This window comes from Dendrobates tinctorius, unplaced genomic scaffold (assembly GCF_039654945.1).
Source record: "Dendrobates tinctorius isolate UK_male_01 unplaced genomic scaffold, ASM3965494v1 ptg000027l, whole genome shotgun sequence".
Classification (NCBI taxonomy): domain Eukaryota; kingdom Metazoa; phylum Chordata; class Amphibia; order Anura; family Dendrobatidae; genus Dendrobates; species Dendrobates tinctorius.
Genome location: NW_027361695.1, coordinates 1,291,615 through 1,315,774, shown reverse-complemented (window position 1 = coordinate 1,315,774; position 24,160 = coordinate 1,291,615). Strand labels below are relative to the sequence as shown.

At 41.8% G+C, this 24,160-nt stretch overlaps 2 protein-coding genes across 2 annotated transcripts; one reads left to right on the top strand and one right to left on the bottom strand.

Moving 5' to 3' along the window:
* Window positions 1-6,139: 6,139 nt before the first annotated feature.
* Window positions 6,140-9,658, top strand: LOC141084849 (CUB and zona pellucida-like domain-containing protein 1). Its single transcript, XM_073569824.1, has 4 exons — window positions 6,140-6,921; window positions 7,607-7,863; window positions 7,946-8,090; window positions 9,541-9,658. The coding sequence occupies exons 1-4, from the start codon at window positions 6,647-6,649 to the stop codon at window positions 9,656-9,658; spliced, it is 795 nt and encodes a 264-aa protein (XP_073425925.1). The 5' UTR covers window positions 6,140-6,646.
* Window positions 9,659-11,604: 1,946 nt separating this feature from the next.
* LOC141084743 (uncharacterized) lies at window positions 11,605-23,565 on the bottom strand. Its single transcript, XM_073569636.1, has 7 exons — window positions 23,458-23,565; window positions 21,096-21,134; window positions 18,248-19,483; window positions 17,783-17,979; window positions 16,487-16,854; window positions 15,742-15,998; window positions 11,605-11,880 (listed from the first exon to the last, which is right to left on the bottom strand). Exons 1-7 carry the CDS (start codon window positions 23,537-23,539, stop codon window positions 11,726-11,728), a joined length of 2,334 nt encoding a protein of 777 aa, XP_073425737.1. The 5' UTR covers window positions 23,540-23,565; the 3' UTR covers window positions 11,605-11,725.
* Between the last annotated feature and the right edge of the window lie 595 nt (window positions 23,566-24,160).

Genomic DNA, 24,160 nt, shown 5'->3' with positions numbered 1-24,160 from the left:
CCCACCACTAGGGTGAACTAACAGCACGTGGGTCTGATATTGAGTTTACAGTCTACATTTGTATGACGTTAGCTCTTTGGCTCCCCCTAGTGGAGAATCAAGGCAGCCAGAAATCATTGCAAAGGAAAAGCTCAGCTCAATAACATGCATTGTAATAATCCCATCCAAACGTACAGCGGGTACAGAAAGTATTCAGACCCCTTTACATTTTTCACTCTTTGTTTCATTGCAGCCATTTGGTAAATTCAAAAAAAGTTCATTTTTTTCCTCATTAACCCCTTTACCCCCAAATGTGGTTTGCATGTTAATGACCGGGCCAATTTTTACAATTCTGACCACTGTCCCTTTATAAGGTAATAACTCTGAAACGCTTCCATGGATCCTGGTGATTCTGACATTGTTTTCTCGTAACATATTGTACTTCATGAAAGTTGTAAAATTTCTTTGATATGACTTGTGTTTATTTGTGGAAAAAATGGAAATTTGTCAAAAATTTGGGAAATTTTGCAATTTTCCAAATTTGAATTTTCATTCCCTTAAATCACAGAGATATGGCACACAAAATACTTAATAACTAACATTTCCCACATGTTTACTTTACATCAGCACAATTTTGGAACCAAAATTTATTTTTTTATTAGGAAGTTATAAAGGTTAAAAGTTGACCAGCGATTTCTCATTTTTACCACACCATTTTTTTTTAGGGACCACATCACATTTGAAGTCACTTTGAGGGGTCTATATGATAGAAAATACCCAAAAGTGACACCATTCTAAAAACTGCACCCCTCAAGGTGCTCAGTACCACATTCAAGAAATTTTTTAACCCTTCAGGTGCTTCACAGGATATTTTGGAATGTTTAAAAAAAATGAACATTTCACTTTTTTCACAAAAAATTTACTTCAGATCCAATTTTTTTATTTTAACAAGGGTAACAGGAGAAATTGGACTGCAAAAGTTGTTGTACAATTTGTCCTGAGTACGCTGGTACCCCATATGTGGGGGTAAACCACTGTTTGGGCGCATGGCAGAACTTGGAAGGGAAGGAGCGCCGTTTGACTTTTCCAACACGGAATTGGCTGGAATTGAGATCAGATGTCGCATTTGGAGACCCCCTGATGTGCCTAAACAGTGGAAACCCCCCAATTCTAACTCCAACCCTAACCCCAACACACCCCTAACCCTAATTCCAACCCTAACCATAACCCTAACCACAAACCTAATCCTAACACACCCCTAACCCTAATCCCAACCCTAACCCTAACTTTAGCCCCAACCCTAACCCTAACCCTAATCCTAATGGGAAAATGGAAATAAATACATTTTTTTTATTTTAATATTTTTCCCTAACTAAGGGGGTGATAACGGGGGGTTTGATTTACTATTTAGAGCGGGTTTTTATGTTTGGCAGCTGTCACACACTAAAATATGCTTTTTATTGCAAAAAACAGTTTTTGCATCACCACATTTTGAGAGCTATAATTTTTCCATATTTTGGCCCAGAGAGTCATGTGAGGTCTTGTTTTTTTGCAGGACAAGTTGACATTATTATTGGTACCATTTTCGGGCACGTGATTTTTTTTATCGCTTTCTATTCTGATTTTTGGGAGGCAGAATGAACAAAAACCAGCAATTCATTAATTTCTTTTTTTCGGGGGGGTGTTTACACCGTTCCACGTGTGGTAAAATTAATAAAGCAATTTTATTCTTCGGGTCAGTGCGATTACAGTGATACCTCATTTATATCTTTTTTTATGTTTTCGCGCTTTTATACAATAAAAACTCTTTTATAGAAAAAGTAATTATTTTTGCATCGCTTTATTCTGAGAGCTATAACTTTTTTATTTTTCCAGTGATGGAGCGATATGGCGGCTTGTTTTGTTGTGGGACAGATGACGTTTTCAGCGGTACCATGTATATTTATATCCATCGCGTGTTATTCCACTTTTTGTTCGGCGGTATGATGATAAAGCATTTTTTTTGCCTTGTTTTTTTTTTTTTTTAATGGTGTTCACTAAACGGGTTAACTAGTGGGACAGTTTTATAGATCAGGTCGTTACGAACGTGGGGATACCAAATATGTGTACTTTTATTGTTTAGATTTTTTCTAATTCAAATATTGATTTAATGATAGAATAAATATTGATTTTTTTATTATTTTAAAAAAAATATTTTTACAATTATTTAATTTTTTTGTTTGTTTTATTTCATTCTTACTTTTACACATTGACCACTATGGGACACTCATTTTGTGCAGGCTGATCGTTTGTATGGCATGCAGATCTGCATGCCAAATAAGCTGTCAGCGCTGCACTTTCTGTACACTGTCCTGAGAGACTTCCTGACATTCCTAAAAGTCAATGTCGACCCTTTAACAAGCCTTGTTACATGACTTAAGATAAAAGCCAAGCCAGAATCTCAATTTGCAGACACTGTGTTTCGGGGTACTGCCCCTCGTCAGTGCAAAGTGTGAGATCTGGTTTGGCTGTGAGAGAGGCGTCTGACCGATATTCAAGAAGTGTCATTTGTCCTTTGCACTGACGAGGGGCAGTACCCCGAAACACAGTGTCTGCAAATTGAGACTCTGGCTTGGCTTTTATCCTGAGTCATGTAACAAGGCTCGTTAAAGGGACAACATTGACTTCTAGGATTGCTACTTCCAATAGGTGGCGCTAGAGTTCTAGTCCTCTTCCTCTCTGAAGAGACAATTTGCATAATTAGCATATTTCCCAGAGGAGCATTGCGGCCTTAAGTCTCCTCACCTCGACATGCTTAGCATGTCATTATCCGCAAGGAGAAATGACACTTCTTGGATATTAATTCTTTATATTACACTACATTTTTGTTCCTTTTCCACCAGGACAGATACAAAGAAAATTTATAACCACTTTCATGCAGAACATTCTCGTAAACTCAGACACAAGTTTCCAGCTGTGTCTTGTGACCTGTGATAAAGCTGCTACAGTCACGGTGACGGTGTCTCAGCCGTTCTTCAGCAAGATGGTGCATGTTCCCCAGGACAGTAATAACATGGTGACCCTGGACCACACGTACATGATCACAGGACAAGGTATCTCTTCAAAGGTCGTAATGGTGACGTCCGATGTGGCCATATCTGTTTTTGTCTTCAACACAAACAAGGTCTCTGCTGATGCCACATCCTGTCTACCACAAGAAGACCTGGGTGTGGAGTATTATATTGTTACTCCAGGCGGAGGAATAGGTGGACAAGTTTCCGGAACCAGAAAACAATTTGCGGTGGCCAATGGGTTTGAACATGAAGTCCAGGTGGACATTATAATCTCAGGATCCATCACATATGATGAGATTTCCTATAAAACTGGAGATTTGATCACATTGTCACTGAGGAACCAACAAGTCATTCAGTTTCAAAGCACTGATGACCTCACGGGCACCAAAGTCTCATCTTCAGCCCCGGTGGCCGTGTTTGCCGGACATTCTTGTTATAAGGGAAGTGATTCGGCTTGTGATGTCCTCATGGATCAGCTCCATCCTGTGAAGAACTGGGGGAACGTCTTTGCCGTGTTCCCGTTCTTCAGTCACATTCAGGATGTCATCACTATAGTTTCAGGAAGTCCGGATACCCGTGTGACTATTGCTAGCCCAGGAGGTGCCATCATTCATAGTCTACAGGAAGGCGCCTATGTCCGAATCACTGTAGACAAAATCCTCCTCATAAATGCCACCAAACCTGTGATGGTCTCATATTTACTTCATGAATCGAGCTCAGCTGGGTTACAATATTCATATGATCCATTTCTTACCACCGTCCCACCATCATTACTGGGTAGAAGATATTACAGGTTTGTGACCCAGTCTTACTACAACAACTTCATCCTCATCGTTTCTCAAGTGTCTTCAGACTCAGAGTTCTACCTGGATGGAAAACCACTAAGTTCTTACCCAACGACCAAGAAAGAATTGAATGGGTTTATAGGTTGGCAAGTCACATTGGGGAAAACTGAGGGTCAGCATGAGATCTACCACGAGACCTCCACATTCACACTTTATGTTTATGGGACTGGATCTACTGTCTCTTATGGATATTCGGTGGGTCATGGTAGACCATGTCCAGGTGAGGAGTTAGGATGCTCTACAGAAATAGAGGCGGATGGGTAGAGGTGTTTGAACCCATAATGGGTGGCTTCATTTTAGCTCAGTCAACTTTTACTCCCATTATCCACTATACGTTCCCCACATCCTTAGCAAACAGTAAAGGACGCATGGGCCCAATAATTGTTAAAGAACTGCTACTTTTGCGAGATATTTTGTTAAATGACTCAACTTTTGCCCAAGCTTATGCATCAGGACCTCAGTGGTGGATATAGAGGACAAGGAAACCCATAGAAAAATCAGAAAATAGGCCCCTTTACAGCAGCTGCTTGACATTATTGCACTTGATCCCACCCTAATAGTTTCCTTTTTACTTAGTTTGGAAAATTTGTGGCGATCACATTGCCTTCCAGGTTTTAACCCCCCCTTTAAATGGGGACAAGGCCAAGTTAAAACGAGGTCCCCATGGTCCATAAGCCAATTTTACTTCTTAGTTTTGGTACAGAATGATATTAAGTACCTAATTAACCATCATTAATTCTTAGTTCTTTTATTGTTTCAGATCCACAGGTTCTGCAACCAACGCAAAAGGCGGGATGTGGACTCCGTTGTCTCGCGCTTGGCGCTGACTACACTTTACCTTTCAGCTTGGTGTCTGAAGCCTCCTTAGATGTTGTAGATATCCACCTGGAGGATCGTCTGTGCCAGGCAGAACGGGATGGAAATAATATTCTTATTGAAATACCATTCAGCGGTTGCGGATCTAAAGTTCTGGTGAAGATCTCTGCTAAATGTGAAACATATTGAAGGCAATGATCCTGGAAAAGGCAAAAAAAGCTTTATAAGCAGCTGTCACCAGGGGAGCAAACACAAAATTATAGATCTCCAGAGCAAAAGTCAGAATGGTGCCCACTGCCCAATGAACGCTCTGCCAAATGTAGTGTACTTTATTTTAGGCTTTTACTCCTCTCAATGTCAGAGTTTGGATTATAAAAACAGCTGTAAATAACTACATGCAGTGAGCGCCCCCTAGTGGGAGCTGTAGTGTGCTGCTATGGCTGTAATGGTAAGCGAAGGAGGAATCTGTGCTGTGGAGGATGGAGGACCCCTGACCAGAGAATGGGGGGCAAGAGGGAAAAGGGAGTAAGGAATGGTAAGAGAACAGGAAAGAAAAATCTATAGGAAGGAGGGAAAGAAGGAGGGAAGGAAGGAAGAAAGGTGGGAAGGAAGAAAGGAGGGAAGGAAGGAGGGAAATAAGGAAAGGAGGAAGGAAGAGTGAAAGAAGGAAGGAGGGAAACAAGGGAGAAAGAGTGAAAGAAGGAAGGAAGGAAGATAGGAGGAAAGAAGGAAGTAGGGAAAGAAGGAAAGGAAGGAAGGAGGGAAGGAAGGAAAGGAGGGAAGGAAGGAAGGAAAGAAGGATGGAAAGAGGGAAATAAGGAAATAAGGAAGAAAGAATGAAAGAAGGAAGGAAGGAGGGAAACAAGGAAGGAAGAGTGAAAGAAGGAAGGAAGAAGGAAGGAAGGAAGGAGGGAAATATGGAAAGAAGGATGAAGGGAAGGAAGGAGAGAAGGAAGGAGGGAAAGAAGGAAGGAAGGAGGAAAGGAAGGAAGGAAGGAAGTAGGGAAGGAAGGAAGGAAGAAGGGAAGAAAGGAAGGAAAAAGCAAAGGAAGGAACGAGTGAAGGAAGGATCGAAGGAAGGAAGGAAAAAGGGAAGGAAGGAAAGAATGGAAGGAAGGAAAGAAGGAAGGAAGGAGGGAAAAAAGGAAAGGAGGAAGGAAGAGCGAAAGAAGAATTGAAAAAAAGAAATTATAAATAATGGAGAGAGTTGAAGAGAAAGAAAAGAAATAATGAAAAAAAGAAAAGATGGAAAAAATTAAATAAATACTGTAAATGGAGAGATTGCAAGAGAAAGAAAGAAAGAAAGAAAGAAAGAAAGAAAGAAAGAAAGAAAGAAAGAAAGAAAGAAAGAAAGAATGGAAGAAAAATAGAAAAGAAGGAAAGCTCAAAATGTGAAGGAGATAATTGAGAGTGAGAAAAGAGAAAACATGAGCCAAGAAACAAATAAAAAGATAGAAAGGAAGAAAGAAAAAGAAAGAATGAGAAAGAAAGAAAATAAATAAATGGAGACAGAGCAATAGATAGCAATACAAAGAAAGACTAGCTAGAAAATGAAAGAGAACTATAGATATTGAGAAAGATAAATAAAAGAAAGTGAAAAATAGAGGAAAATATAAAGTGAGAGGGAGAAAGAGCAACAGAGAAATAAATGAAAGAAAACGAGAACAATAAAGCTTCAGCAAGAGACAGAGATAAATGTGGAGAAAGAGAGACAGAGAGAAAATGTAATAAAGGAAACAGCAGGAAAGACTGAGCCAAGGAGAAAGCAGGACAGAGACGTGTAGAGACCGGATTACATGATCCACTGTTAGGCTGTGTGCACATTGCCTTCCTGTAACCTTTGCGTATTTTCTTCTTCAGTATGAGAATGGGAGAACGTTCTACGCTAACACCATCTACGGCACCGTCCCTGAGACAGACGTCCATCGTATTGAGATCCCAGTGAGATGTGAAATGGAGAGTAATAAGTCTCTGGAACTGGTGATAAAACCTCAAGTGAAGAATGTGATCTGTAAAGGTTATTACAACGTGTCCATGAGACTCTACCAGAGCGACGGCTTCACTGACCCCATCACCCTTTATCCTCATGAGGTAGATCTGCACAGCAACCTACATGTGGAGCTTGTGGTGGAGTCAGTGGATGAGGAGCTGCGGATATTCACAGAATCCCTCACTGCTTCCCCGTCATTAGAGGACACAAATAAGAGATACAACCTCATCCACCATGGGTGAGAACCTTCAGCATTACTGTCCCTCACACAGACACTGGTATCTGGCTCTCCCTGATGTGGTAGATCTCTTTCCTCCATTCTTTCCTCCCTCTGTAATGGCGGCTCTCTAACAAGGAGGACCTATCTCTTCCTCCTGGAGCAGAACACATTAGTGCAGGATATAGCATCTTGCATGCCCCTCATTAGGTCCTTGGGATGGCACACTAATTGGCAAGTGTTACCTTCGCTTGGTGGCTTAAAGTTATGGCTTCTTGTTTCTATCTGCAATCTCCTTCTGAGCTCAAACAAAACACTTTCCAAACATTAAGAAGAATGGGGAGAGAAACTAATACTAACTCTACTTTACCAATGACCTGTCATCTAACACAGCAGCTCAGTGTGCTAACTCTTTATGCCCTGCATTCATCACTACAGACATCCTTCCCGATACTCAGTGGCCTGCCTGTCTGGGCACAATACACCTGGGACATTTCTCCTGCACCATGTATGTCAGAAGAATGGCAGCCAGCGACTGAGTCCACACAGAAGCGAATTACAAAAAAATCGACATTTTGGCGAAGGTGGATTTTTGTAAAATTTGAGCAGAGAGCGATTCCACTTGACTTTAATCCCTCATGTCTAGTTATAGATGTAAGATAGAAACTAAATATAGTTAATAATACGGTCTTTGTTCTGTCCTCAGATGCCGCCAAGACTCCACCTTACAGGATCACCCGGTGACAGACCGGCGCCGGCAGCGCTTAAGCTTCCATGTGGTTAAATTTGATCGTTTCCATGAAGTCTACCTGACCGCCAATGTGATCATCTGTCACAACGCCACCTCCCCGAATCGCTGCACTCAGGGCTGTATCACCCCAAGACTGAGGCGAGACGGCCGCACCTCGGGGGAAGAACTGGACACCGCCAGATTATCTGAGGGTCCCATTGTGTTTAGGGCTAGTAAGTAGTCGGGTACTTTATATGTAAAGAATGGTGATGATGAGTAGTCTTTACATCCATGGTGTTCTTCATCTTATCACAGACAGGGACACTTATATCCTGGCACCAGTGCTGGTCGTCATCTTGGGTATCATGGTGCTTCTGGCAGCACTGGCCCTGGTCATTCAGAAAGAGTATTACCGGAAAAAGATGGCGGCTGTCCAACAAAGCGGCAATAATACATCAATGTAACATTTATTCTGAGAATGTTTATTGTCATTGTTTCTTTACTCTTATTTTTAGTAACTCTTTGGAGAAAAAAATTCTAACCAACTTTTTTTTTCTTTCTTACTTTTAGTGCACTGATACAGACATCTATTTGTATATTTTGTCTGTAAAGGAGAATATTATTAAGTAGTTTTAGGCAGTGAGAATTCCCTGATACCATACTGTGCCTCCTGCGGGTGTTAGGTCAGGTTCACACCCCCATAATACAAAAATCATGAAAATTTCTGCAGAAAGTGTGGACACTTTTTTTCTCACTTGTCATCCATGTGCAATACGATTTTATAAGTAAGACTTTTAAAGGGGTTGTCCCCTGTAGGCACACATGGGACAGGTAGCACCCCTTTATTAGTCATAAAGGAGGGTTACCTTGGCTTCCTGCTTTTCTGGGCATGTGCACATGCAGGTCTCCCGGCGGCACACCTAGTGCAAAACCGGATAGAACAAAAAAATAGGATAATTGTTTGAGTCCCTGCAGCTGTATGTCTCCTGGCTGTTCGACAGCTGCAACACAAGCAGGCTTTGCCTAACAAACAGGCAATCTCTACATGTGTTGCAGCTGTTGAACAGCCGGTAGACATGCAGCCATGGGGACTCGAACATATTTTACGAGCACGCCGAAGACACTTGGTTATCACCAGAGCATGCTCAGATAGCAACTTATCCAAGCACGTTCACTCATCACTACTAATTAAGCTTTTATAAATATACTGTTAGAGAGACGGGACACTTACCCTACACCTATTACCTTACCCTACACCTATTACATTACTAGACTTTTATAACATTCTACAGACGGGACACTTACCACAGACTTGCTACTGAATCCAACACTTAGAATAATCTACCATTGAGAACGCTTACCACAGACACATTACCTGTTGCTTTTGAGCCTTTTCATCAAATAATAGTAACCAGCCAGCATAGATATGGATTGAACAGGGGTGTCTTCCTAAATTGGGTTTACAACCAATAGGGTAGCTCTAAACTTTGTCTTGTGATAATTAATAAGTCTTGCAATAATTGGAAGCTCCGTTGGAGTTTTTCCATTGGGGTCCATGAGCTTCCAGTTATGTCACTTGATACACTTGGCACAAATTAGGCAATCTCAACTTTGTAAGGGTGTTTTCACATTGGGTTCTGGCTCCCTTTCCGCGGCCTCGTTGAGGCTTATGCCAAAAACCCCTCTGCAAAACGGTATTTGGACGTACAGTATACGCCAACAGGACGCTGGGAGAGCGGACGTTGAATCTGCCATGCCATGGAGGCGGATGCTGAGACGTCAGAGATCAGATACCAATTTGTCAATTGTTGCAAACCAATTCTGAATTTTGCTCAAAATTGCATTTTTGTGCATGTTACAGATGGTTGTAACACTAATGGATTTGTTCTACGTCTTTTAATATGATAAAGATGTCCCTGCTGGAAATACGCCTGTACAGACTCAAGTGTCGTGCCGCACGGATCCAGAACATCTCAGGATCCTGGACAGCAAAGAGTCATGAAAGCGGTGGCATCTGCAGAATTGTAGCAAAGCCCATGAGTAAGGAGGATGAGTAAGAAGGATGACTATGGAGGATGAGTAAGGACGATGAGTAAGGAAGATGAGTGAGGAGGATGAGTTAAGAGGATAAGTGAGGAGGATGAGTATTGAGGATGAGTAAGGAGGATGAGTGAAGAGGATGAGTATTGAGGATGAGTGAGGAGGATGATTAAGGAGGATGAGTGAGGAGGATGAGCGAGGAGGATGAGTAATGAGGATGAGTTAAGAGGATGAGTGAGGAGGATGAGTATTGAGGATGAGTGAGGACGATGAGTGAGGAGGATGATTAAGGAGGATGAGTGAGGAGGATGAGCGAGGACGATGAGTGAGGATGATGAGTGCGGAGGATGAGTGAGGACGATGAGTAAGGAGGATGAGTGAGAATGATGGGTGAGGAGGATGAGTAAGTAGGATGATTAAGGAGGATAGGTAAGGGGGATGAGTAAGGAGGATGAGTAAGGGGGATAGGTAAGGGGGATAAGTGAGGAGGATGAGTAAGGCGGATGAGTGAGGACGATGAGTAAGGAGGATGAGTGAGGACCATGAGTGAGGAGGATGAGTAAGGAGGATTAGTAAGGAGGATAGGTATTGGGATGAGTAAGGAGGATGAGTGAGGAGAATGAGTAAGGAGGATGAGTAAGGAGGATGAGTAAGGAGGATGAGTGAGGAAAATGAGTGAGGAGGATGAGTATAAACGATGAGTGAGGACGATGAGTGAGGAGGATGATTAAGGAGGATGAGTGAGGAGGATGAGCGAGGACGATGAGTGCGGAGGATGAGTGAGCATGATGAGTAAGGAGGATGGGTGAGGAGGATAAGTAAGGACGATGAGTAAGGAGGATTAGTAAGGAGGACAGGTAAGGGGGATGAGTAAGGATGATGAGTAAGGAGGATGAGTGAGGGACGATGAGTCAGGAGGATGAGTCAGGACAATGAGTAAGGAGGATGAGTAAGGAGGATGAGTGAGGACGATGAGTAAGGAGGATGAGTGAGAACGATGGGTGAGGAGGATGAGTAAGGAGGATGATTAAGGAGGATAGGTAAGGGGGATGAGTAAGGAGGATGAGTAAGGGGGATAGGTAAGGGGGATAAGTGAGGAGGATGAGTAAGGCGGATGAGTGAGGACGATGAGTAAGGAGGATGAGTGAGGACCATGAGTGAGGAGGATGAGTAAGGAGGATTAGTAAGGAGGATAGGTATTGGGATGAGTAAGGAGGATGAGTGAGGAGAATGAGTAAGGAGGATGAGTAAGGAGGATGAGTAAGGAGGATGAGTAAGGAGGATGAGTAAGGAGGATGAGTATAAAGGATGAGTGAGGAGGATGATTAAGGAGGATGAGTGAGGAGGATGAGCGAGGACGATGAGTGCGGAGGATGAGTGAGCATGATGAGTAAGGAGGATGAGTGAGGAGGATAAGTAAGGACAATGAGTAAGGAGGATTAGTAAGGAGGACAGGTAAGGGGGATGAGTAAGGATGATGAGTAAGGAGGATGAGTGAGGGACGATGAGTCAGGAGGATGAGTAAGGAGGATGAGTGAGGAAAATGAGTGAGGAGGATGAGTGAAAAGGGTGAGTGAGGACGATGAGTTAGGAGGATGAGTGAGGACGATGAGTAAGGAGGATGAGTGAGGAGGATGAGTAAGGGGGATGAGTAAGAACTATGAGTAAGGATGATGAGTGAGGGGGATGAGTGAGGAGGATGAGTAAGGAGAATGATTCAGGAGGATGAGTCAGGAGGATGAGTAATGAGGATGAGTGAGGAGCATGAGTAAGGAGGATGAGTGCAGCTTTAGTTTGCAATCTGTAACTATGGAACAAATAGTTCTGCATAAGAGCTGTATACACAAATCTGTAGGACATTTTTTTTAAAATCAAAGCTATATGATTGTTTTATGGCATCTGTTACTTTAGATGCACTTGAATAAAGCTGCAGATTGCTTTTAGCCCGATTTCTTTATTTCAGATGCATAAATCATATTAGAGTGACCAGATAGCAACTTTTTCTTACAGTAAAAAATACTAGAAGACAACGACCCAAAAAAAGGAAAAAAAAAATTAGTTATCAGTTGACATGTTTTGCAGCAGGGTGTAGTCCCGTCTCCTGTAGTGATGCTTCTGCAGAACCAGTCCAAGTACCGACAAGAGACCCAAGACCCCGATAACCAGCACAAGTGTTGACACCGGGACTGTTCGAGGAATCTGGGGCTGATCTAAAGGAAAGAGACACAAGGTGTTAAATGATTAGAAAAACGCAGCTGCATTATTTCAAAAACAGCGCCACCCTTGTCCTCAGGTGTCTACGTCGATGGTGCCGTCCGCAAGGGTTTGGATTTCTGGATCACGTAGTGAATTACCTATACGATGGACTACTTGCTAGAGATGGGGTGCACCTTACGAAGACTGGAAAACATGTATTCAAATGTCGCCTTGCTACACTTATAGGAGAGCTTTAAACTAGAACAACATGGGAAGGGAAGCAAAAGACCAGAAAAAGCCATACACCTGACAAATTCTATTGAGAATTCTGCTATTAGAAGTAGAAAGGAAGAACAAAGACAAAAGAATCTAAATAACAAAAATATTGGAGAAATAGAAACCAATCACAAACTAAAATGTTTCTATACTAATGCACAAAGCATGGGCAACAAACAAGGAGAATTGGAACTACTAACACAGGAAAAGAAATATGATGTCATTGGAATCACTGAAACTTGGTGGGACGATACACATGATTGGAATACAAGACTAGAAGGGTACAACTTATTTGCAAGAAACAGACTTGATAAACGAGGAGGAGGTGTCGCATTGTATGTTAGAAACGCGTATATCTGCACAGAGATCCAAGCTTCAGAGACTGGGAGTTCTGTGGAAACTGTTTGGGTAAGAATACAAGGACAGAACAATGGAAAGGACACCATTGTAGGCATTTACTACAGGCCGCCTGTGCAAGCTGAAGATATGGATGAACGCTTTATGCATCAAATGGCCAAGTTCTCCAAAAAATATGACTTAGTTGTCATGGGAGATTTCAATTATCCAGACATTTGTTGGGAATCTCTCTCAGGCAAAACTAACAGGCCAAGGAAATTCTTGTCCTCTCTTGCTGACAACTTTATCTTCCAAAAGGTAGGGGAGAAAACAAGGGGATCGGCTACCTTGGATCTAATCCTTTTAAACAGGGAGGAAATGGTTGAGGAGGTAAGAGTGGATGGGACCCTAGGAGGTAGTGACCATGCTATTTTAGAATTTTGTATAACCAGAGGAGGAAGACCTGTGAAGATGTCAAGGTTAGATTTCAGAAAGGCAGGTTTTAAGGGACTCAGAAAGAAAATTGAAGGTATCCAATGGCTGGATATCCTTAAGGACAAAAATGTCCAGGAAGGATGGGTAATCTTGAAAAATGAGATTCTCAAAGCACAATCGTTAACAATTCCGAAAAGAGGGAAGAATAGGAAGCATTTAAGGAAACCAGGATGGATGAACACAGAACTTAAACACATGCTAAAAAGGAAGAAAGAAATGTTTATCAAATGGTAAGAGGAAGGCATATCTAAAGAAGAATATAATGCTATCTGCAGAACCTGCAGGGCACGAATCAGATTATCTAAAGCTGACAATTAAGGCTTGCAAGAGACGTCAAAAGCAATAAAAAAGGATTTTGGGGATATGTTAAAAGTAAAAGAAAAGTCATAGATGCTATAGGATTTTTACAGGATGAAAATGATGAAATGGTAAGACAGGATGTTGAGAAGGCCGAAATTTTAAATTCCTATTTTGAATTTGTTTTCTATCAGAAAGGAAATGTAACATCAACGGATCTTCACTGTCCTATTAAGGGAATAGAAGAATCCAGAATATCTATAAACAGAAAGATAGTGAGGAAACACTTAGCTAACCTAGATGAATTTAAGTCTCCAGGTCCAGTTGAATTACACCGCAAAGTACTGAAGGAGATAGCAGAAGAAATTTTTAAACCACTCTCCATAATCTTTGAAAATTCTTGGAGAACAGGAGAAGTCCCAGAAGACTGGAGAAGAGCAAATGTTGTTCCTATCTTTAAAAAGAGAAAGAAGGTGGACCCAGGCAACTATAGGCCGGTGAGTCTGACTTCTATACCAGGAAAAATCTTTGAACAAATTATTAAACAACACGTATGTAAGTACCTAGATAAGCATGACGTGATTAAACAGAGTCAGCATGGGTTTCTAATAAATAAGTCATGTCAGACTAACTTAATTTCCTTCTATGACAGAATCACTGACTGGGTGGATCAGGGAAATGCTGTAGATATAGTATATCTTGACTTCAGCAAAGCATTTGACAAAGTATCTCGCACAATCCTTATTTAAAAAATGACTAAGTATGGAATGGACAAGGCAACTGTTAGGTGGATAAAGAACCGGCTTAGTGATCAGACCCAAAGGGTGGTCGTAAGTGGCTGCACATCCAGTTGGAAGAATGTCTCAAGTGGGGTACCACAGGGCTTTGTCCTGAGCCCTCTATTGTTCAACATCTTTATCAATGATTTAGATGAGGGAATTGAGTGTAAACTGATGACACAAAGCTAGGAGGGATAGCTAATACTAGAGAAGAGAGAGAGAGGATTCAAAAAGAGATAAATAAACTGGAGCAGTGGGCAGCAACTAACAGAATGGTTTTTAACAGGGAAAAATGCAAACATCTACATCTGGCCAATAAAGATGAGAAAAGCATATACAGAATGGGAGGAATAGGGCTAAGCATCAGCACATGTGAAATAGACTTGGGTATACTAATAGATCACAGACTGAACAAGAGTCAACAGTGTGATGCAGCAGCAAAAAAGACAAATATGCGATTCTAGGATGTATAAACAGAAGCATAAGGTCTAGATCATGTGAAGTCATTATACCCCTCTACTTCTCTTTGGTCAGACCTCATCTGAAATACTGTGTACAGTTTTGGGCACCACATTTTAAAAAAGACATCAACAAACTGGACCAAGTTCAGAAAAGAGCGACCAGAATGTTGGCTGGTCTGCAAACCACGTCCTATGAGGAACGGTTGCAGGATTTGGGAATGGTTAGCTTGCAAAAGAGAAGACTGAGAGGAGACTTAATAGCTGTCTACAAATATCTCAAGGGCTGTCACATTGTAGAAGGATCATCTTTACTCTCATTTGCACAAGGAAAAACTAGAAGCAATGGGATTAAATGAATGGGAGGAGACACAGATTTGATAGTAGAAAAACTTCTTGACAGTGAGGCTGCCACGAGAAGTGGTGAGTTCTCCTTCAATGGACGTCTTCAAACAGAGGCTGGACAGACATCTGACTGGGATGATTTAGTGAACCCTGCATTGAGCAGGGGGTTGGACCAGATGGCCCAGGAGGTCCCTTCCAACTCTACCATTCTATGATTCTTTGTGGTATTGCAGTGTACTGCTTCATTGTCACAGATGCAGGCAACACATTTATTATAATATCATTCCTAAAGAAAGTAAAGTCAGAAATGAATTAGCGCTACTTATAAAGGGGGCTTTTTAGTGTCATTTCTATTGTAACACACTTCTGGCACTGACAGTGATCACCTGGCACTTTTTAATGGTATCACTTATAGGGATTTCTGGGCCGTTTATAGGGCCCCCTGCAGGCATTTTTCTCAAACTATTTATATGGGCACTTTGGCATTATTTTCAGGTGGTATTTGCTCGGCACTGTTTATGGGGGCACTTTTTCGGTATTGTTTATAGGGTACAATGTAGCACTGTTTATGGGGGCACTCTGTTAGAAATATTTCTGAGAGTATCCTCCGAGCATTGTATATGGGGTGCTTGGCTAGCATTGTGAAAGACTATGAGTAGGTACTGTCTATGGGGGCATGTTCACAACGATTATGGGGTCACCCTGATGTCATTACTTTATATTGGCAAACACTTTACCTGTTAATAGTGCTACTGATGTGGCTGGTGACATTTTGGCTTCTATTATTGAGGTGTGACTAGTACATGCATGCAGAGTTCATGTAGGAGTAACATTTCACAAAAAGTAAGGAACATACAGTAGTTGTTTGATGGCGCCGTGATCTTCTCACCTGATGAGATCCTGATGGGCCCCTGGGATAACCGGGCCGATCTGAGTTGCACTTTCGAGCTGCGGGTGTCTCGTCTGTGTCTCGGGGTGAGGCAGCCTTGGGTGCAGCGGTTCGGGACGGTTCCATTATGACAGATGATGACGCTACAGGACAGATAAACTTCTGGAAAGTTATCAAACTTAAATACATGAACAGTGAAGCGCTGCAGCCGCTGATCCGGGACCAGATGGGTCTGTAGAGTCGAGTCCTGGGAACAGCTGAAGTAGAAAAAAAAGCAGGATTGTACTAAGATTGTAGGAAAGAAGAAGAACATGAAAGTCTTACACAAAAGCTGAAGCGTACATATGTATATGGTTCCCATTGACTTTAATGTAACCATCTATACCGTCTATATTGTATGCAGGGGACACTCTGCTGGCACTATGTATTGGTGCCACTCACTGTTACCATTCTTTACATACCTACAGGGCTGGACTGGCCATCTGGCAATTCTGGCAAATGCCAGAAGGGCCTGTCTGGTCGTGGGCCGCCTTGTCTGCTACATTGTTAACAGAATTGAAGTTCTCAAGACATCCATACTATTAAAAGTTGTGACGAAGCACAAAGTCGGTGACTTCATCACTTACCCCAGCAGGCCATGGGAGTCATAAAAATAAATGTTGGCAATGTTTCTGGGGGTATTTTGCTGGTCTTTACTGGGAGCCCTCTGCTGGTTTGTTATAGGACCCCCCGTTATGTTACTTACCCCTGTTGGATGAGATTGTACATCTGCTCGGATTCCCCCAGTGTCGGAGAAGCTTTGCATTTCTCTACAAGTATCTGGAGATGTTCATCGTCCGACTCCACTCTGAACTCCATGTGGAGGCTGCCGTGAATGTCCACCTCGTAGGGATACGTAGTCACCAGGTCAGTGAAGTTATCTGCTTGGTAAAGTCTCAGTGATACGTTATAATGTCCAAAAGAGACGACGTCGGTGACTTTAGGTTGGAAACTGAAGTCAAGAGTCTCGTTGGCCTGCATCTCACATCTCACCGGGATCTCAATGCGATGGACGCCGGTCCCGGGGACCGTCCCATAGATTGTATTGATATAATAGGTTTTATCATCTTCATTCTGTGAAAACATCAAAATTTACAATGTAATAACCCCCGTCTCTTCACGGTTGAACGTTAAAATCCATGGATGTGTCTTGTGTTGGGCATCCATGGCCGTCGTGAATAGGATTTATCATGTTGTTGGTTGTAAGTGGGTCAGAAAAGTCTGTCCTTCACCCTCTTACAAGTGACTGACCTCCATCTAGTTGGATTGCGTCTCCCATCCTGTTGTAATTCTGTTATTCTTATGTTCCCGTCGTGTTGGCATGACTTTGCTATCTACGCTGAATATCTTGCTTCATGTTTATTGCACCAACAAACTGTTTCGGTGTTTTTGGAAACATACACCAGGGTATGGATTGCGTGAGGCGTAGAGATGTGACGCCTGGCCATTTGGCTCCAGGTAGTTTTCCTGGGTGAAAGAAGGGGATCCAAGGGGTTACGTTTCTCCTTGCGGAGAGTGACATGTCAAGCATGCCGTGATGAGGAGACTTTTAAACCGTAATGCTCCTCTGGGAAATATGCAAAGTGTCTCTTCAGAGAGGAAGAGGACTACAACTCTAGCGACGCCTATAGGACGTAGCAATCCTAAAGTCAATATCGACTCTCTAACGAGTCTTGTCACAAGACTTAGGATAAAAGCCAAAATCTCAGTTTGCAGACACTGTGTTTCGGGATACTGCCCTTCGTCAGTGCAAAGCATGAGATCTGGTTTGGCTGCGTGAGAGGCGTCTGACCGGGATGGGTGAAAGAAGAAATGTCTTCACTTGGTATGAACATTACCCGTCTAGTATTTGTCCTGTAAGCTTCAATCAACCCATGCAGATAATATCGTGAATGGTAGAGTATGTTCCATACAAGTAATATAATGGCACATTTTGTAGATAAACTAATGAGGATATTTTACAATTAGATTTTACATAGATTTCTAAATTTGGAAAACCCACCAGGACACTGGACCCGCATCTGCTGAATGGTATCTTGATGAGGTAGTGATCGTTCTCCTCTTCTGCTCGGCACAGTGGGTCCTTCAGATGAATATCAAGCACATCTAGGTGAGCCCCCGATACCAAGCTGTATGGTAAGATGTACTCCGCAGCATCCGGGAGGCAACGGATCAAACTTTCCGGTTCCTGCGATGATTCTGAAATAAGTACAAAACATAAATATGTATAAAAGCCTCACAAAGCATAATTTAAAAAAAAAACCATGGGTTTAAATAATTGATACAGGAGTCTAGAAGGAGTCAAAATATCTGGAAAACTCTGAAATCATAATTTTGATTATTTGCTATGGTGTCCTTTGTCTTCTATAGTATGTATGTCACTGTCTACTCATTGCAACTAAGCCATCTGACCATGTCCTATTTGATATATGTGATTTTAGCTCAGGCTGTGTGGATTGTTTCTCACCTGGATATGGTCCACTCTCACCCATTGAATATCCATAGGAGACATAACTTCCAGTGCCAAACACATAAAGTGTGAATGTGGAGGTCTCGTGGTAGATCTCATGCTGTCCCTCAGTCTTCCCCAATGTGACTTGCCAACCCATAAAACCATTGAATTCTTTCCTGGTCGTTGGGTAAGAACTTAGTGGTTTTCCATCCAGGTAAAACTCCGAGTCTGATGACCCTTGAGAAACGATGAGGATGAAGTTGTCGTACAAAGACTGAGTCACAAACCTGTAATATCTTCTTCCCAGTAGTGATGGTGGGACGGTGGTAAGAAATGGATCATACGAATATTTTATCTCAGGTGAACTAGATCCCTGGAATAAATATGAGACCATCACAGGTTTGGTGGCATTGATGAGGAGGATTTTGTCTACAGGGATTCGGACATAGGCACCTTCCTGTAGACTATGATTGGTGGCACCTCCTGGGCTATCAATAGTCACACGGGTATCCGGACTTCCCGCAACTATAGTGATGACATCCTGAGTGTGGGTGAAGAATGGGAAGACGGCAAAGACACTCCCCCAGTTCTTCACAGGATGGAGCTGATCCATGAGGGGGTCACAAGCAGAATTATTTCCCTGATAACAGTTAGAGCCAACAAATGCAGCCACCGGGGCTGAAGATGAGACTTTGGTTCCTGTGAGGTCATCAGTGCTTTGAAACTGAATGACTTCTTGATTTCCCAGTGAAAATGTGAATGAATCTCTAGTTTTGTAGGAAATCCCATTATATGTGATGGATCCTGAGACTGTAACGTTCACTTGAACTTCTTGTTCCAATCCATTGGCCACCGCAAATTGTCCCCTGGCTGATGAAGCCTGCTCATATTCTCCCTTGCCAGGAGTAACGATATAATACTCCTCGCCCAGGTCTTCTTGTGGTTGACAGGTCATTGCATCAGAGGTGACCGAGTGGGTGTTGAATGCAAATACAGATATGGCCACATCGGACGTCACCATTATGACCTTGGAAGTGACACCTTGTCCTGTGATCATATATGTGTAGTCCAGGGTCACCAGGCTACTACTGTTCCGGTCAACATGGACCGTCTTATTGAAGAACGGCTGAGACACCGTCACCGTGACCGTAGCGGCTTCATCACAGGTCACAAGATACAGCTGGAAAGTTGTTCCTGAGTTTCTGTTAATGTTTTCCATGAAAGCCGTTACAAATGTTGTTTTGATCTCTCCTGTTGGAAGAAAAAAGGAAAACATCTGGTAATACAGTTGTAAACTGTGGCATGGGTTATGGCATCCCTGAATTGTCCCTTTGTGAAGGAGAGAAGAAGATGGCTGACACCCCCTGAAGATTTACTATTGGTGTGATGCGTTATACTAAAACATTGTTTTTATGTGATTTTTGATGCAACTGTGTCATTTATTAACAATCCCAAAAGAATAAATGTCTAGAGGCAGCTTCAAAAATTAATCACAAATCAAAAAAAGAGGAAGACGCTATATGCCACCTCTATGCCATATAGCTTCTTCCTCTTTTTTTGATTTGTGTAATTTATTATTATGCCCTGATAATATCGGGAAGAACAGAAAGTAACATTGCGGTCCCTGGGTAAAGAGGGGATAACAGTTTGGTGAAAAACAGACAGGCAAGGTCATCTTCCATGGTACAGAACTGTAGGTCAGCGAGGTATAACTGTGGGTTGTTGGGAACCCTGAGACAGCGAAAGAGACAATGGGGACAGAGGCTATGTGTTACGGTTCTGCAGCACAGGAATAGGGTAGAAGGGGGAAAACTGACCCTGCACTACGACTAGGCTGATACCCTACGATGGAGTGGGTGACCCATTCCTTGTGAATAGACCCACTGACTATCCTAGGTTAATCTCAAGCGAAGACCTATAGATAGGAGGAAGGGGGTCCCTGAAAGATCTAAGGACTGGGTACAAAAACGGGTCACCTCCTAACAGAAAACAAAGAGAAGGCTGCAGAAACAAACTGAAAACAGAAACTAAGACTAGCAGAACCAGAGATCCCAGAACTGCACTAACTAAACACACAGAAGGCAAAGCAAAGCTCCAAGCCAGAACTCAAGCGAATTAACACTGTTGTCCAGCTAGGAATGGGAGACAGGTGCAGGTTAATAAAGGGTGATACAATCCCCTGACCCAAACCCAGCACCAGAGGAAAAAGACCAGCAGCCAGAAGACTACAAGAGAATGGCGGATAGTCACAAACTGAGCAGATTCTAACACTTTCTGTAGGCCGAACATAGAAACATCAGTGAGGAGATACTAGGCTTGCTAGGCTGGAGTGTGGATACTGCACCAAAGTGGGCTGTAGTGGGACGGAGAACAACCACAACACATGTACAACAATGCAGATGTGATTAATAAGTTTTATACTTGTGACCTATTGTATCAATGTGTTGTATATATCAGTTCCACCAGTAAACATAGTAAACAGATTTATAATAAACATAGTAAACAGCAATAAACATAGTAAACATCAGTTCCACTTGTAAACTAAAGTGTATTTTCATATACCGGTGTGTCTCCTTTTTTAATAGAAATACAAGGTATTGCTTTGCTTTATCATCCTGCAACATGGGATCATCGGAAAATTCAACATGAAGTCAAGAGAAAAAAGCAAAATATGTCAACATAATTTTTGGACCAAAAATTGTATTAAAAGTTAGTGACTTAGAAATGATTTTTTTTGGTTCTATGCAAATAAAGTTTGATCATTAATTGAATGTTTCTTACATACAAGTGGTACAATTTGGTGGAATTCCCCTTTAATGACAATTTTTATACCGAACAAATATATATAAAATACGCACACTACCTGATCTTAAAGAGCAGTTCTCGGATTCTGGGACAATATCTGTAGACAGAACAGAAATGAAAGTCTCAGGTCAGACATATCTGCAATATTCCAGGCATGCAGAGGTGCGTTTATCCAGTGAAGTTTTATTCCAATAATTAGAATTTGCAGTGAATCAATTAGAAATGAGTGAATTGATTCTATGTTAATCAAATCCATGTCCACTTTTATAAAATTTGCAAGTATGAGAGACTTCAAACTATTTGCAATTTGATCGGCCAAAAAAATAGCCAAAGACATTTTACCCAAATATATAGGGAAAAAGTGCTACAACATTGGAAACATACTCCAAAAAGTAGTGTTGTACTCCGGCAGCAGAAAAGGGTATGAGAGTAGTAGTCTGAGTAAGGGAAGAGTCAAATGGCTGTATAACTCAGACAAGGATCGCAATGCAACGCTCGGACTAGTAGTCGGCTCTTCCAACCTGAGTGTGACAGCATGCACACTATGCAGCTGTCACACTCGGGTGAAGAGAGCTGATGACCAGTCCGATCATTGCATTGCGATCCTTGTCTGAGTTATATAATCGTCTGACTTCCCTAATGCAAAAATTGGATTGATAAGGGGAGAGAGAAAGGCCCTAAGCAGTGCCAGACTCAGTGTGGTTGATCAGTGACATGGTGTCGCTGGCATTTGTATTGCTGCATTTGAATGACACACTTATTAATTCTTAATGCACTAGAAAGCCTCAACTACCCAGCGCAATATTTTTTTTTTTCCAGGAAAGATAGTCTGAAATCAGTGTCAGTCAGAGATGGCGCTTTTGACTCAATGCGGGATAATATTTGGACAGTGGTTTTTAATTTAAAAAAGTATGAAAATCTACCGTTCGTTTAGATAATGAAGTCACTTAGACATTACTGAGGCTGTGATTGCATTAAGAAAAGTCTTGAAAATGGGATGGATACAGTTTTTGAACACCTCGAGGAGTTAAATACGTCTTTTCAGGGCAGTTGATGTTTTGGCAATATTTGCAATTTGTGACTAATTGATTTGCTGCAAATCGAATTTTTGGGACAATTTTGCCGAAGCTGGAAAATTTGAATTTCAAAAGAATCGGGGACGTCATGACTGTGGCACATTACTATTGCTCTGAGTGATTGGCTGCAGTGGTAATATGCTGTAGTTGTGATGTCAAGGCTGCACTAGTAACACCACACATTATTTTTTAGACCATTTGGTGGAAATACATTGGATATTACTAATATGCAATTAGAAGTCATTACTGATTATAGAATCATTTGTGTGGTCCCGAGTGACCAGGCTACTGCTGTCCTTCTCAATGCACAACTTATAGACGTTTCTGGACTCTTGCACTGTGACGGTGTCTGTAGCTTCCTTAACATTGGTGACCAGATACAGCTGGAAGGTTGTAGAAGAAGAGAAGCTTTACATAAATTAATTAAGACCTTATGGTCGAAACGCGTTGCTTTTGCTGAATGGGCTGTTCTCTCTTTATTTAGGCTTGAAATAAACTTGAATATTTTAGTCCACTTATGGAGTGCCGGATATCGTTTCACCTTTACATAAAAGTCTAACCCTCTATTCACTTCTATTGGTCTATGGGAAAGTGTGTGTGACCACTGCACCTATGGATAGAAAATGGAGTGATAGTCATGGATGCTCACTATCGCTCCATTTACACATGTGACATGGCACCCCATTTCTCATTATCATGTAAGTCCCAGTGGTGAGGCCCCCATTTATCATACATTTAACTTCCTAGTTCATGCTCTTTTATAAGCTGCTTGGATCTGCTGCTCTAACAAAAATCCAGAGTCAAAAACCATTTACAAAACATCCCCTGTCAGAGGATGATGATGGGTAGCAGAGAAGCTCACACGGAGAGTGTTTGCACATACTTTTTGAGCGTGGATTCTTGCCAGAGCAGCAGTTCAAAGTAGCTTGTAAAAGAGTATGAGCTAGGCAGTTAAAATAGTAGAGTTTTTGTTAGAGAAGCAAAGAAAATACGGTAATGCAGTAAATTACAAAGACTTAAAAAATATGCAAAGCTGATCAATAATTATTTTACCTACTCTTTAATTTATTTTCAGAAGTTTCAAGAGGCTCTTTCATGGATGTCACATGAAAGCATGAATAGAAGAAAGTGGATCTGGCTTTGCGAACCCCAAGCAAGCCTAATTCTGCAGAGACCTTTAAGGGGAAAAAGTACTTGTGAACTGCTGCGGCAAAATTCCAACTCCCATCATGCCCACACAGCTTGTAAGGCCATGCTGGGAGTTGTGGTTTCGCACCAATTCCAGAGCCACAGGTTGGAAACTAAGCAACAACAGCAACAAAAAAACCTTAGCGCAGTCTTTACCAGTCACGCATATTCCCATAAAAATCAACAAGATGGAAAATCTTCGTAGCCTCGAGTCTTCGGAACGCTCCATCATCTTCATACTGTTTCCAGATTCTTAATATCCCAGAAGAGGTCACAACTTTATAGCATCTCTTATCTCCTTTATTACGAGTTTTATTGGAAGGGTGGAGTAACTAAACCTCTCATCTATCATTGGGGAATCAGGTTTAGGCATTGAAAACAAGAGTGATTAGTGAATGCCAATGGCAGGCGGTTCGTCCTTGACTGATTACAGGTATGGGAAGATGCCATGTGTGACGCACTTAGGATTTATTATTTCTAAATTATCAAATTGCAAGAATAAATTGCCTCCAGTAATAAAGGGATATTCCCACCGTAAACATCTATGGCCTGTCCACTGGATAAAAGAGTAATAGGTGAAAACTTCAACTCAATGTCCATAGAGATCAATGGAAAAGTTGTTTTTGTGACCACGATATACCTTAATAGAGAGGGCAACACAATGACGTCTCCAGTGGACTCCAGCAAGAGTCAAATGGTGGCCACCGTGTAAAAGGGTTGAGAATGGACTTGTCACCCTCTTATAAATAACATAGGCTGTTGTTTTACGTATCATCATAGCTACATGTGGAGCTGTCTTAGGAGCGTGTAAATATTATGTTTAATTAAATATATGTTGTTTTATGTACTGTAATATTTT